The 12,668-nt window shown below is 43.3% G+C and overlaps 1 protein-coding gene across 2 annotated transcripts; it reads left to right on the forward strand.

Annotated features, from left to right (window-relative positions):
• Positions 1-1,711: 1,711 nt before the first annotated feature.
• edem2 (ER degradation enhancer, mannosidase alpha-like 2) lies at positions 1,712-9,212 on the forward strand. Of its 2 annotated transcripts, none has more exons than XM_030733913.1 (11): positions 1,712-1,933; positions 3,144-3,254; positions 4,149-4,188; positions 4,340-4,445; positions 4,627-4,752; positions 5,007-5,218; positions 6,233-6,374; positions 6,659-6,783; positions 6,865-7,009; positions 8,281-8,402; positions 8,538-9,212. In XM_030733913.1, the coding sequence occupies exons 1-11, from the start codon at positions 1,842-1,844 to the stop codon at positions 9,006-9,008; spliced, it is 1,692 nt and encodes a 563-aa protein (XP_030589773.1). In that variant the 5' UTR covers positions 1,712-1,841; the 3' UTR covers positions 9,009-9,212. The 2 variants fall into 2 exon arrangements, with proteins under 2 accessions (XP_030589773.1, XP_030589774.1); XM_030733914.1 differs by having other exon boundaries at positions 1,910-2,039.
• Positions 9,213-12,668: the final 3,456 nt, after the last annotated feature.

A 12,668-nucleotide genomic window follows, 5' to 3' on the forward strand; every position in this document is an offset into this window, starting at 1 on the left:
GTGTTATTTCTATTTTCTGTACACATTAAAACACTTGCCTGATGCAACTGTGATGAACAGAAGAAGCTTTTCCATCCTTGTGTGCTCTCCGTTTGTGTGACTGTGGATGTGCAGCTGCTGGTTATACATTAACATCTTAATGGTTACAGTATGCAAAGTGATTAAGGGGGGGATATTTGCTTGTGAGGTTATTTCTTTTCATAGTAACGGATACTGTGCTGAAGTTGTTGGTCGGAGCCTTTGTAAGGCAACGATGATGTTTCCTGAACATCTCCATAAAGAAAATGTTTAAGGAAGTGATCATAAGGCAGTGATGTACGCACAGCATCACGTGTATCACAAAGCTACACAGTTGTTTTATCTAAGGAGGATTTATCACTGAGATAAATTCTCCTGTGTTTCACGTACACATTTCTAAAAATTCCTGAAAAGGTTTTTGATGTGGCAAACTGTCCTCACTGACTGACAGCACTGAAATAATGAGAGAATCAGAAGTTTATGACTGTTAACAAAATGGCCTTCCTGATTTGCATATCCAGCTTTTTCTGTTGAGTACTGACTCACTGGTCATGAAGGGGGGGCTGTAAGGACATGAAATTTATTTGCATAGGACTGATATAAATTAAAAAGAGCTGGAAAATGGAACAAGTGAGGGATGTAAAAATAAAGATCCCCTAAAATGAATACAAACTGAAAAATTAAAAAAAAAAAATTGTCAACTTAAACTAAGAAAAAATTATCGCTTAACTTAACTTTGAGAGTTAAACAAGTATCTAACTCTCAAAAACACCACAAAACAAAATAAATACCTATAAATCCATCAATAAGTTAAGAGGTTATTTTTAAATACACCTTGGCCCGGGCCTTTCTCTGTGGAGTTTGCATGTTCTCCCCGTGTCTGCGTGGGTTTCCCCCGGGTACTCCGGTTTCCTCCCACAGTCCAGAGACATGCAGTTAGTGGGGTTTGGTTAATTGGTCACTTTAAATTGCCCATAGGTGTGAATGTGAGTGTGTCTGTCTCTCTGTGTTAGCCCTGCGACAGGCTGCTGACCTGTACAGGCCGTGCTGAGTAGGTACTAATGGAAACACGGCAATAGACATGTATACCTATGTCTATGACTGGAACCAGCGCGGCTTCAGACGTAATCAGTGACGTCACTCGCCCTTACTGAAGTAAACTTCAGACGCGCTTCATACTTCCTGGATTTCTCGACACGCACAGAAACAGCTGCTGCAGATAAATCAGTGCTGTGAGTTTGGAGATCTCTTTATTCAGATTTGTCTTTTTAAACATCTTTTTAACATGGACTCACTCATTATCTAAATAAACAGACAACTGTAATTTTAATAGTTACAGGACATTTAAAAAATCATTTGTATAGGAGACATTAAGAAATGGAAATAAAAAGTTGAGAAATAAATTTGGTAAGAAAAACAGTTTTTTTTAGAGTTCTGTTTGTGTTTATTTTAGAAACCTTTTTATTTGTTGACTTATTTATAGGCAATTATATATTCATATATACCTGTATAATTATTTGTTGACATTCAATTCATTTTTTATTTGTATTTTGTCCTGATACCTCTCTGTCGTTATTGTCACAATACTATGTTATTAATAAAGGTTCACTTAAAAAAATCGTCCAATGAGATTCTACGTGAAAAGCAGTCGTCAGCGCACCGGTTCGACGCATGCGCTGATGGTTCACTTCCTGTTTCCTGACAGCTGCACAATAACAACAGCAGACTCTGTGCTGTTGTGCGTTCTTCCGTTCTCTGATTTTACCTGTAATATCGGTTTCCGAGTCCACCTGTCTCACCTGTCGTCTGTGCGCCCGGTCTCCATGCGCGCTCCCGTGTGCACCGCGCTGTTGTTGTGCGTGCTGAGCGGTGCGGCGGCTCGTCAGTTCACTGAGGAGGAGATGGCTGCTGTCAGGTACAAACACCAGCTCCACCTGAACGATGCGCTCTGAAATACTCCACCGCTTCACACTCTTCGTGCTCCGCGCAGCCGCCGCTTATTCCACCAGGGTTTAGCTGAAGTGAGTCCGTGTGTGGGGGCTGTGTTTAGAGGGGCTTACCATTAGGATAAACTGGACCGTTTACTAGTCTAGAAACGCCACAGTGTATTAAGGAGTACAACCCCCCCGCACTGGTTACTATAGTTTATTTTTTAAATTTAAATATAGAAAATCAAAGACACTACAATATTCAACAATCAGAGGGTCTCCTGTGAGCAGCAGTCGGTGACCGTGGAGAGGAGGAACTCCATTATAACAGGAAGAGACTTCCAACAGAAGCAGGCGGGGGGGGGGGGGGGGGGGCAGCCATGTGCTGTGACTGGTTGAGGGGTGAGGTAAGCAAAGCAAAGCCAGACCACAAATAAGACAAAGCACAAACTGTGGAAGAGAGAAGGCAAAATGTTATGATGTGGAGCAGTGGAGATAAAGGAGAAATGCCCAGTGCATCATGGGAAGTCCCCCAGCTGCCTGAAGCCCCGTAACTAAGAGAGGGTTCAGGGTCACCTGATCCTGCTCTGACTGTGAGCTTTATGAAGTCTTATGCTAGCAGAGAGGGTGTCCATCTCCCTCCACAGGAGAGGGTCTGAACGCTGAAGGCTCTGCCGCCCGATTTTAATTTTAGAAACTCAAGGAACCACAAGTGAGCCAGCACTATTTTAATAAGGAGTTCTTTAAAATATGAGATGAATGATTTTACATTCATCCTGGATTTTGCAGAGACAATGAAGAGAATCATGAATTCCTGGTGAGCGAAGGAAGTCCTGAATATTTGTTTAAGGTGCGACCTGAAGTCCACATCCTGGTCAAACGATTCGTTTGCAGATTGATTTGCTCTCATTTGTTTTTGTCTGATTCTGTCAGCAGTCCTTAATGTGAGAAGCTTTTATTTTGGAGCACTTGGACTCCCGTGGTTTGCATAATATGATACTTTGCATGCTTCTTCACTCTTTCTGAAATTCCTTTTTAAAGGTTGACCTCTTGCTTTGGAGCGTTCCCATTTAGGGTCACTGGGATGTTGAATGTTTCTCACAGATGGGAAAAAGTGCAGAGTTGGGATTTTACTGAATTAGTGCCCTTTAACTGCCCCGGCACACCGTCCTCACTGTAACACACTTCATGTCTCAGACAGCGCATCAAGTCCATGTTCTACCACGCCTACAACAGTTACCTTGACAACGCCTTCCCCTACGATGAGCTCCGCCCCCTCACCTGTGATGGACAGGACACCTGGGGCAGGTGAGGCAGTTTACACTTGACTGCACTGAAGTTTTCCTTCTAATTTGGTTTTTGTGAAATTCCTGTAGAGCGTTTATTTGAGTTTTACTCAGTTCTACTCGTCCTGTTTTTACTCTGTGAGATTCGCACGTATCCAAGTGTGCAGGTTTGTTCCTGCTTCTGTCACTTTTCCCTCCACATAAAAGTGTCAGGTCACGTTTATGAATTTTAGTTTATTCAGGTAAACTAATATTTTAATTAAAAGGACAAATTTCTTTTAAAAATGTTTCATTAATCTTTGATAAATCATCATAAAAAGTGTGATTTTAATATTGACCAGTATAATTATGATGTTTCCTTATTTATGTGTTTATGCAGGGGGAGGGGAGTTTAGACAAAAACAAAGATTTTCAGAGATTTATTGTCGTAAATTAAAAAGAACCATACTGTAAATATTCTCTTCCATTAAAGAAAACTCATAAATTTAGAAGAAGAGAAAACCTGATCTAAGATTCTAAAATCAGGTTTGAACTCAGTGTATCAAAGATTAATGTATCATGGAAAAATGGTGATTTTGTGACCACGTTGCTGCGTTTTAAGTTCCACATAAATATGACACCAGTTTGCAGCTGCAGTTTTTTAGATGATATTTCTGCTTCAGTATTGAACCCCACCATTAATTTATTCTAGCTAATATGGCATCACACACGTTTCTTTCTCTCAGTGTATTGTCAGAATTATTTAAAGGCTAAATTTTAAATGTAAAGTCTGTAAATCTCCGTTCAGTTTATTAAATATTGTCTCGTTCCTGCTTTGAACTGTGTAAGAAAGCAGTTCTTAGAGGATCTTCATGCAGGATAAACTCTTCTGTAGGTTCTTGATCTCCAACAGTAACTTTTGCTCTTTTCTGCGCAGTTTCTCGCTCACGCTGATCGACGCCCTCGACACTCTGCTGGTGAGATCACAAATATCATTTTTAATAATTTAAGATAAAAAATATGAAGCTTTAACGGTGTAAAGACGGTTGATCACAGCAGAGTCACACTCAGCAGTGGTCAGTGTGTTTTCTTGTTGTTGTGAAATGTAAACTTTTTGTATCTCTGAAGGTTTTGGGAAACCGTACAGAGTTTCAACGAGTGGCGTCGCTGCTCCAAGACACCATCGACTTCGACATCGACGTCAACGCGTCCGTGTTTGAAACCAACATCAGAGGTACTGAGAGGCGGGACTGCTCAGACTCTGAGGGGAAACTATGCTCAGCAGCGAAGAGATTCACATCCTGATTAAAAGAAGGTTAATGTGTGTGTGTGTGTGTGTGTGTGTGTGTGTGTGTGTGTGTGTGTGTGTGTGTGTGTGTGTGTGTGTGTGTGTGTGTGTGTGTTTTTGGGTGCAGTTGTGGGTGGTTTGCTGTCGGCCCACCTCTTGGCAAAGAGGGCGGGGATGGAGGTGGAGCCCGGCTGGCCCTGTTCAGGACCACTGCTGAGGATGGCCGAGGATGCTGCCAGGAAACTGCTGCCTGGTATGAACGCCCACACACACACACACACACACACACACACACACACACACACACGGTAGATGTTCTCGTTACAAAAGCTGCTCTCTGATACTTTGTGGTAAAGAAACGGATTTTGCTGGAAGCTGAATTTAAACACAAGAGTTTCCTCTGAAAGAAGCTCCTGTCATACCTGAGCCAGGACTACATGTAACAAACTGCACCAGCGCCGAGAAGCACTGTGTGAATCAGTGAAATTTGTGTCCACAATAATTCAGCCTTTGAGACTCCCACTGGGATGCCGTACGGTACAGTGAACCTTCTGCGTGGCGTCAGTCCCACGGAGACGCCCGTCACGTGCACCGCCGGTGTGGGAACCTTCATCCTGGAGTTTGCAACTCTGACTCGATTAACAGGAGACCCGGTGTTTGAGAACGTAGCCCGCCGAGCCCTGAGAGCCCTGTGGAAGACCAGATCTGACATCGGACTGGTAAGTAATCCATCGACTGTCTGCTCACATCCAACCCACTGTAATGGCATTTAGTGCAAACATGTCAGCTAAAGTCAGAAAAGGCCTAAAATGCATATTTGTACCAGGTGTGCTGAAAATAGAAAGGCTGCTTATTGAGATTATTTCTAAAGAAACCTTTAAATAGAAAGTGTCTGTGGGGTAGATACTTTTGCTTTCCGATCTGATGTGTGAAAAAAATTCAGTTTGGCCTTCAAGGAGCCTGGAGGGGAAAAATAATCCTGCAAATGATTCAAAATAAAAGTTTATTTTAAAACTCTAAGGCTTTTAATTTGAAATGGTTACACAAAACATTGAGTTTGTAATTTAAGGTCCAGTTACAGGATGTGTATCCAGTTTCCTCGTGCTAGTGTGTTGCTTTTATTCCATCATGTTAATATTACTCCAGGGCCATCATTGAAACTGACCTGCTATATTACTGTGATGTCATAGCTCTGCAACCTGCAGAAAACCTTTAACGTGGGTTTGTGCTAGAATTTAAAAAAATCTTCATTTTTAGACGTGTGTGCAACAGGAAGCAGAGGCACACACAGTTAAGAAGGTGCTCATTTGCAAATATTTTAATTGCCAAGAAGGTTGAGTTGGAGAACAAGAGATTTTCTGTTGAGGCACATAAATGAAATCATAACAACAGTAACCGAGCCTGCAAGTCAGCTACCAGGAAATCATCAGACCGGAAGAGCCGGGGTTAGCTGCTGAGCAGCTGCTTTCAAAATAAAAGCAAGAAGGCTGTTATTCTCTTGGACAGATGAGAAACAAAAAAATTAAAATGCTAAAATGAATTCCCAAATACACTTGCCCAGTCTGTGTGTGATGAATTGTGGGTAGGATGCAGGCAGGCTGAAGTAGGCTGATAAAGGAGAGATCCCGCCGGAGCTCGCCGACTTTTAGCTGAATGAGTCAATAAAAAAACAGAACAGAAACTTTTTAAGCCCCACCCTCTTCTCTGTTTCTCTCACCTGTCTGTCCGTCCAGGTGGGGAACCACATCGACATTGTGTCTAAGAAGTGGGTCGCTCAGGATGCCGGTATTGGCGCGGGAGTCGACTCCTACTTCGAGTATCTGGTTAAAGGAGCGATTATGCTGCAGGACGAAGAGCTGCTCAGCATGTTCCAGGGTGAAGATCGCAGCACTCTCCTTCCTCCTGATAGTAGCCGAGCAATTTCCTGCTTTATTAAAGGAGATTTTATTTGTGGAGACAAAATGTGATATAAATCTCAAATGCTTTTTGCAGTCAGTAAATAGTTGTAGGGGTCGGTTTGTGATGATTGTTTCGTCTGCATAACTTCTACTCTGTGTGGCATTAAAAGGTTCAGAAAACTCTTTAATGACTCCACGCTAACAAACGGAGGAAAAGCAAACCTCGTCCAGCTGAATCTGATTTCTGATGCCTTTTCTCAGCGTTCGATCGAGCCATCCAGAACTACACCCGGTTTGATGACTGGTACCTGTGGGTGCAGATGCACAAAGGAACCGTGTCCATGCCTGTTTTCCAGAGTCTGGAGGCCTTCTGGCCCGGCCTGCAGGTGAGTGCACATATCTGTGAAGAGTTATTTACACGAACGATGAAACTGTCGTCGTTAAAGTTGATTTTGTTTGTGTTTTAGTCTCTGCTGGGAAACCTGGAGAGTGCTGTGAGGACTTTCCAGAATTATTATTCAGTGTGGAGACAGTTTGGAGGACTGCCTGAGTTTTACAGCATCCCTCAGGGTTACACTGTGGACAAGAGAGAGGGGTACCCGCTGAGACCAGGTCAGTCATTGCCCTTTGACCCTGCATTCTGCCTTCAGGGTGAAAGGGCACAGCTTCAGCTTCGATGGGGAGTGATGGAAACATGATGGTCTCGTGGCAAATTTGTGCTTTTCTGACCCAGTGAAGATTTATAAAAGTATAAATCTGCATCTATAAATTCAACAGTCTCTCTGAGACTTTAGAATTTTTTTACATGATTGCAGTCACACTGACTGTCTGCTGTTGCCTCCTGTCAGGTGACCCGTGCAGTCGCCTTGTGATCAAAGCTCTGGGTAATCATTTAGTCACCGTAAATTGCCGCCTGTGGCAGAATGTGAAAAAAAATCAATACAATCACCAGGCAGCCACTGATTGATTTATTTATTGCTGTCCTACTTTGATTCGTGTGACTGAGCCGTTAGCTTGCTCTGGATTAGGAGGCAGCTTATTTAAGCGAAGTGTGTTCAGTGTTGGACGGTTTTTTTCCAGCTGATCAGTTTTAAGTTTGCTCAGCTAACATGATCTCAGGCTGGTGGTGCATGAGATGAGCTCTCTTGGTCGCAGTATTCCTGGAGTATTTTAATTTGTTTAATAAAATACTGATATTTGTTACTCAGATGGAGGCTGGGCACTGTGAAGAAAGGAGGACGCTCTCTTAGGCCCCGCTTGGTGTCGTTTTGCCGTTTTTGTTTCCGAAAAGTGACGCATTTACACGGAGACGTTTCAGAAACCATCTCCGTTTTCATGGAAACGCAAAGCGATGAAAACGCTGCAGTTCCTATTGCCAGGCCACCAGTTGGCGGTGTGGCTATAGGAGCTGCAACCATAGTGGGGGGGCGCATGTGTGAGCGCCCCCGTTTCCAAAAAGCATCGTTTTCGTCTGTTTCCATGGAGTCGGAGGCCGGAGCATTTCAGAAACACTCCACTCCAAATGAAGTCACAGCACACTTGTCTTTAACATTTTTTTTTGTGTGTGTGTGTGGGGGGGGGATTTAGTAATACCATTCAGGTCAGCCGTACCTTTTTAGCAGGTTTACATGCAGGAGACCACAAAGCAGCAGCAGCCATTGAAAGCTCAGAGGAGATGAACCTGGTAGCTGCTGTCATGGCTTCGATGTCAGCTAACTGGGTTTAAAAACTCTCTGTAGTTTTTTGTTGTGTGGTTGTTGTCAGAGTAGCTCAGTAATGGGAGGACACTGAAGTTTTGTAGTCTGAGCTCAGCATTGAGTAACTGACGAGCTGCAAAGACGCAGATCGACTTTGTCACCTTCCTGCTCCTGGATGCGTTTCAGAGTTGATAGAGAGCGCCATGTACCTGTTCAGGGCAACGGGCGACCACACCTACCTCCAGCTGGGGCTCGACGCTCTGGAGTCCATCGATAGGATCGCCAAGACGCCCTGTGGATACGCCAGCGTGAGTCCTGTCTGTTTGACCAGTGGTCACATGACAGCTATACTCTGCATGTAGCAAAGATTACTTCATCATCATTTTGAAGTGCTCCTGATAAAAAGCTTATAAATAAAGTTTTACTGACTTTTCTTTCTGCAGGTTAAAGACCTGCGAGATCACCAGCTGGACAACAGGATGGAGTCCTTCTTTCTAGCTGAAACCATCAAGTACCTGTACTTGCTCTTTGACCCCACCCACTTCCTGCACGGTGGAGGGACGGAGGGGGACGGAACCTGGGAGGAGGGTGGGGAGTTGGGAGGGTGCGTGTTAGGGGCAGGGGGGTTCATCTTTAACACGGAGGCGCACCCTCTGGACCCGGCGGCGCTGTACTGCTGCAGCCGCCACGACCAGGACCGCCAGGAGCTCAGAGACCTCCTCCTTAGCCTGTCGCAGCCTGGCAGCCAATCAAAACCGCCTCCCAAACAGACAGAGGGCCAACCAGGCAGCCAATCAGAGAGCATTGCTCTGAAACCGGGAGAGAAGAAGACGCCTCCTCCGCTGTCCTGCCCCGTTCAGCCGTTCAGCACTCGACTCTCCATCCAGGGACAAGTTTTCACTGACGGCACATGAGGCTCTCCGACTTCCTGTGGGCTCCTCTCAGTGGGCAACTGTTTAAGGCTCCACAGCTCACTGAAAACAGAGTTATGAGGTTTCCTAAACTGTTCAGACATTCCTAAACAGATCTACTGCAACACTGTGGTTTGGTTTTTGTAGAAGGAGCTCAGGACCAGTGAGCCCAGAACTTTACTTTTGTCAACTCAGATGTAATTTAAATTAAACAGAAAATATATTTTTATTTAAAATAAATGTTATTTGTTTTTTTTACTAGTACATTTGTCTGTTTTTGCATGGTTGTAGAATTTCATGAGACTTGGTGAACAGGATGAGTGCTTTTTGTGCAATATAGGGCTTTTACTTTGGAGGGTGCGCGCTCTGAATGTCTAACATTGTGTAGGTCACCACTGTGCTGCCAAAACAGCACTGACCCACCTGGGCATGGACACCAGGATGCTGGCAGCAGATCTTTTGGGGATGTCAGGTGGTGATTGGGTGGTCACACCCACATGAATGCCAGGGCTCACGTTTCCCAGCTAATCACGATAACAACATGATCAATATTGTTATTTTAGTGGTTGTGTTGTGGCTGATTGGTGTAGTTTGTAACCATTTTCTGCTAAATGAATGCCAGAAGTCCCGTGAAACTATGAGTTCCATCACAAACTGATCCGCAGTCCTCTCTAACAACGAAACAGAGAAATGACCAGCAAGAAGGGGTCAAGAGGTCATCACGATATAAAGTTTTAATTACTTTAAATGTTTGGGTTTGTAAATTAGAGACTAATCTGCAACCACACAGCTCCAGTGTGGACTCGGGTCATTTAAAGGTCACAACCACGGAGACAGCAGTGAGGGTGAGATTAAGGTCGGTCATCACCGAGCGGTCTGCATCGACTCTGCACCATTTAAGGCTTCGTGTTCAAACCCAGTGTTTCTGTCATCAGCCAAAAGTTTCTGAATGTGGGGACAGATTTATAACTTTCCAAAACAGACGGGATGTTGGAAGTGCTTCCTGTCTGTGTTCAGGATCCAGACCTCAGAGTACACCAAACGACACGAGTCAGATGGTGACATTTAAGTGTTTCAAGTGTATCAGGAGGAAAAATGGGAACTTTATTCATGCTAAGGAGCTTTTGTCACAACAGTTACAATGAAACAAGCAGCAAGTTAAAGTATTAACAGCGCGTGAGCGTGTCTGTGTGTGGAGCAGCCACAGGGAGGCACTGCTCGACTTCCATAGGGTGTCAGGATCCTGCAGAGATTAACATGTGTTTCATATTTCTACAGAGCACAAAATCAAAGACCTTTTTCTTTTAATGTCTTCTCTTTGGACGGATCTCACATAAATAATTTGTTTTATGCAGCATTTGACCCGAGAAGCGAAGCTAAAAGTGACTTCTAATATTTATTGATTCGTATTCACATGCTCAACATGCACATTGGTTCTTTTTGTTTGTTTTCCAGTACAGATTACAGTTTAATGATTCCCAGTATAAAGTGTTCCTATGTAGACAAAGATGCTCTGTTGATGCTTATCATCATAAATCATTAGCAGCTTCAGCTTCAGCCTCGTGACCTGCCGAATCTTTGCAGTTCTACCTTTAACATAATAATAATGAACTTTAGCATCGTTAGTCATCATTAATGAGCAGCAAGCTGGAAACTCCAGGGTTACAAAAGGTCCTTCTACAGCTAACATGTTACACTGTCCAACTTCACAGCACTAAAACGTTCATTCGCTGCCTGGAACAAAACTGTTTTGATAGTTTTATCCTTGTTTTTGTTTTTTTTGCTTTTTTTTAAATAATTTTTTAGAACTCACCTGTTCTGGTCTTTATTGACAGGTGTGCTGACACAGATAGAGGTAGCCAATCAGTGGCTGCCAGGCCTCTGCTAAACTGAACTGTGCTGAGGCTCTCAGGCCCCGGTTGGGTTCACAAGGAGGTTGCATATATGTGCAGGAGCCACACCAAGGGAGGATTTTAAAAAGAAACAGCAATATTTTCAGTTCAGAGACTCGCAGGTGACCATCATCCAGTACTACAAACATGGAGAAAAGATGGACGTACAAAAGGTGACATCATCTGGTTTTGGTAAATGTGGCTAAAAGGAAACTGAATCCTAAAGAGGTCGACAGAAATCTGCTGCATCACAAGAGGTCATAAACAAACTATTTGAACTAATTTGCAGTATTTGTGCATAAAATGTTATTGCAGTGACACAAAAGACTCAACACTTGTGTATTGAGGAGAGAGTAACAAATTACATTAAAAAAAACAACTTCTCTCATCTTCAGGAGTCAGAATATTTAACTGAAGGTTCGGACTTCTTGTGCTGTGGATGAAAATGTCTGCAGCCATTTCTGTTCCTGTGATGAGGGGGAGAGGAGCACAAAACTAATAATGATTTAAACCTGGTTATAGTCTCAGAGATTTGTAGCAGTTAAAATGGTGAAAGGCAATATTAACAAATTTATTGTTTCTGGATTAGTTTTAATTAGACATCAGTTTTCCTTGGTGTGCATCCAGTCCTCTGACTCTTCAGCTCCCGCAGAGCCGCTGATCTAAATTACAGACTCATTCACCAGCAGAAAGTTTGAACATGGAGGCAAATGAGTCAGGAGTTCAATCAGGGCAGGGCTGAGGAATGCTTTCAGCTCAAGTGGTTCTAATTCTTACAGACTTGTAGATCCTCCATCATCTTCTGGAAGTAATTGATGGTCTTTCCACAGTTTGTTGGATTTTCTGATTCTCTGGCATCACGAGCTGTAATTTGATGGCACCGTGGTGGCTGAGTGGTTAGCACTGTTACCTCAAATCAGGAAGGTTCGAACCCACACAGGACCCTTCTGTGTGTGAGTACATATTTTCCTGTGCCTGCGCAGAATTTGCCGGGATCGGCGGTGAAATTCCTGAAATCAAAAGAATGGAAGGTTAACCTCTCAGCACTCTCTCACAAGAGATTCTTAATTTTAAGAATTTCATTTACTCGTGTCTGAATTTGTGTTGTTTTGTTCAAAGCTTTAATTCTGCTGTCCTGCAGGTCTCTCTTGACTGACCTGCTTAAATAAAGATTTAGGTGTTTAAGACTGAGAAAGCAGAGGATGCTCCATGGCCACATGTAGTAAAGCCTGCCCTGCCTCATCCTCCGCCTGAACACTAATGGAAGCTTAATTTACAACATGATCATGATATTGTGTACAATATGTCTTCAAACTAGTAAATGAAGACCCTATTAAAAAGTTCTCACCAGACACAGATCAAAGTACCTTAAGCCTGTCTACTTTCTGATGGCCAGCAGGGGGCGACTCCTCTGGTTGTCAATACACTTCTTGTCAATGACTTCTATGGGAAACGGTCCTTGACTCCCTTTGCTCTGTGAGCTCAGTAAACATGTCCCCGAATGACTTTATGGGCTCAGTCGCTACTTCCAGTTCTTATTGAATACAACATGATATTCATTTTATAAATTTTGAACGGAGCATGCTCATTTGGGGTTTTTCAGTACACTTTTTTTTTTCTGTGTCACATGATTTTTTTTGTACTGTATTACAAAAACAATGAACTATACAGTTGAGATTTAAAATAGTAAGAAAAGGTGGCTGCCACAGCCAGAGATACGCAGCCGTGCTCCAACAAACGGTGGTGACAAAGACGGCGACCGTAAACTCTG

The sequence above is a fragment of the Archocentrus centrarchus genome, chromosome 7 (assembly GCF_007364275.1).
Source record: "Archocentrus centrarchus isolate MPI-CPG fArcCen1 chromosome 7, fArcCen1, whole genome shotgun sequence".
Taxonomy (NCBI): domain Eukaryota; kingdom Metazoa; phylum Chordata; class Actinopteri; order Cichliformes; family Cichlidae; genus Archocentrus; species Archocentrus centrarchus.

Coding starts and splice junctions, on each gene's coding strand:
- edem2 (XM_030733913.1), top strand. CDS start 1,842: ATGCGCGCTCCCGTGTGCACCGCGCTGTTGTTGTGCGTGCTGAGCGGT. Junction 1,934..3,143: donor GAGGAGATGGCTGCTGTCAG/GTACAAACACCA, acceptor TTCATGTCTCAG/ACAGCGCATCAAGTCCATGT. Junction 5,219..6,232: donor CCAGATCTGACATCGGACTG/GTAAGTAATCCA, acceptor CTGTCCGTCCAG/GTGGGGAACCACATCGACAT.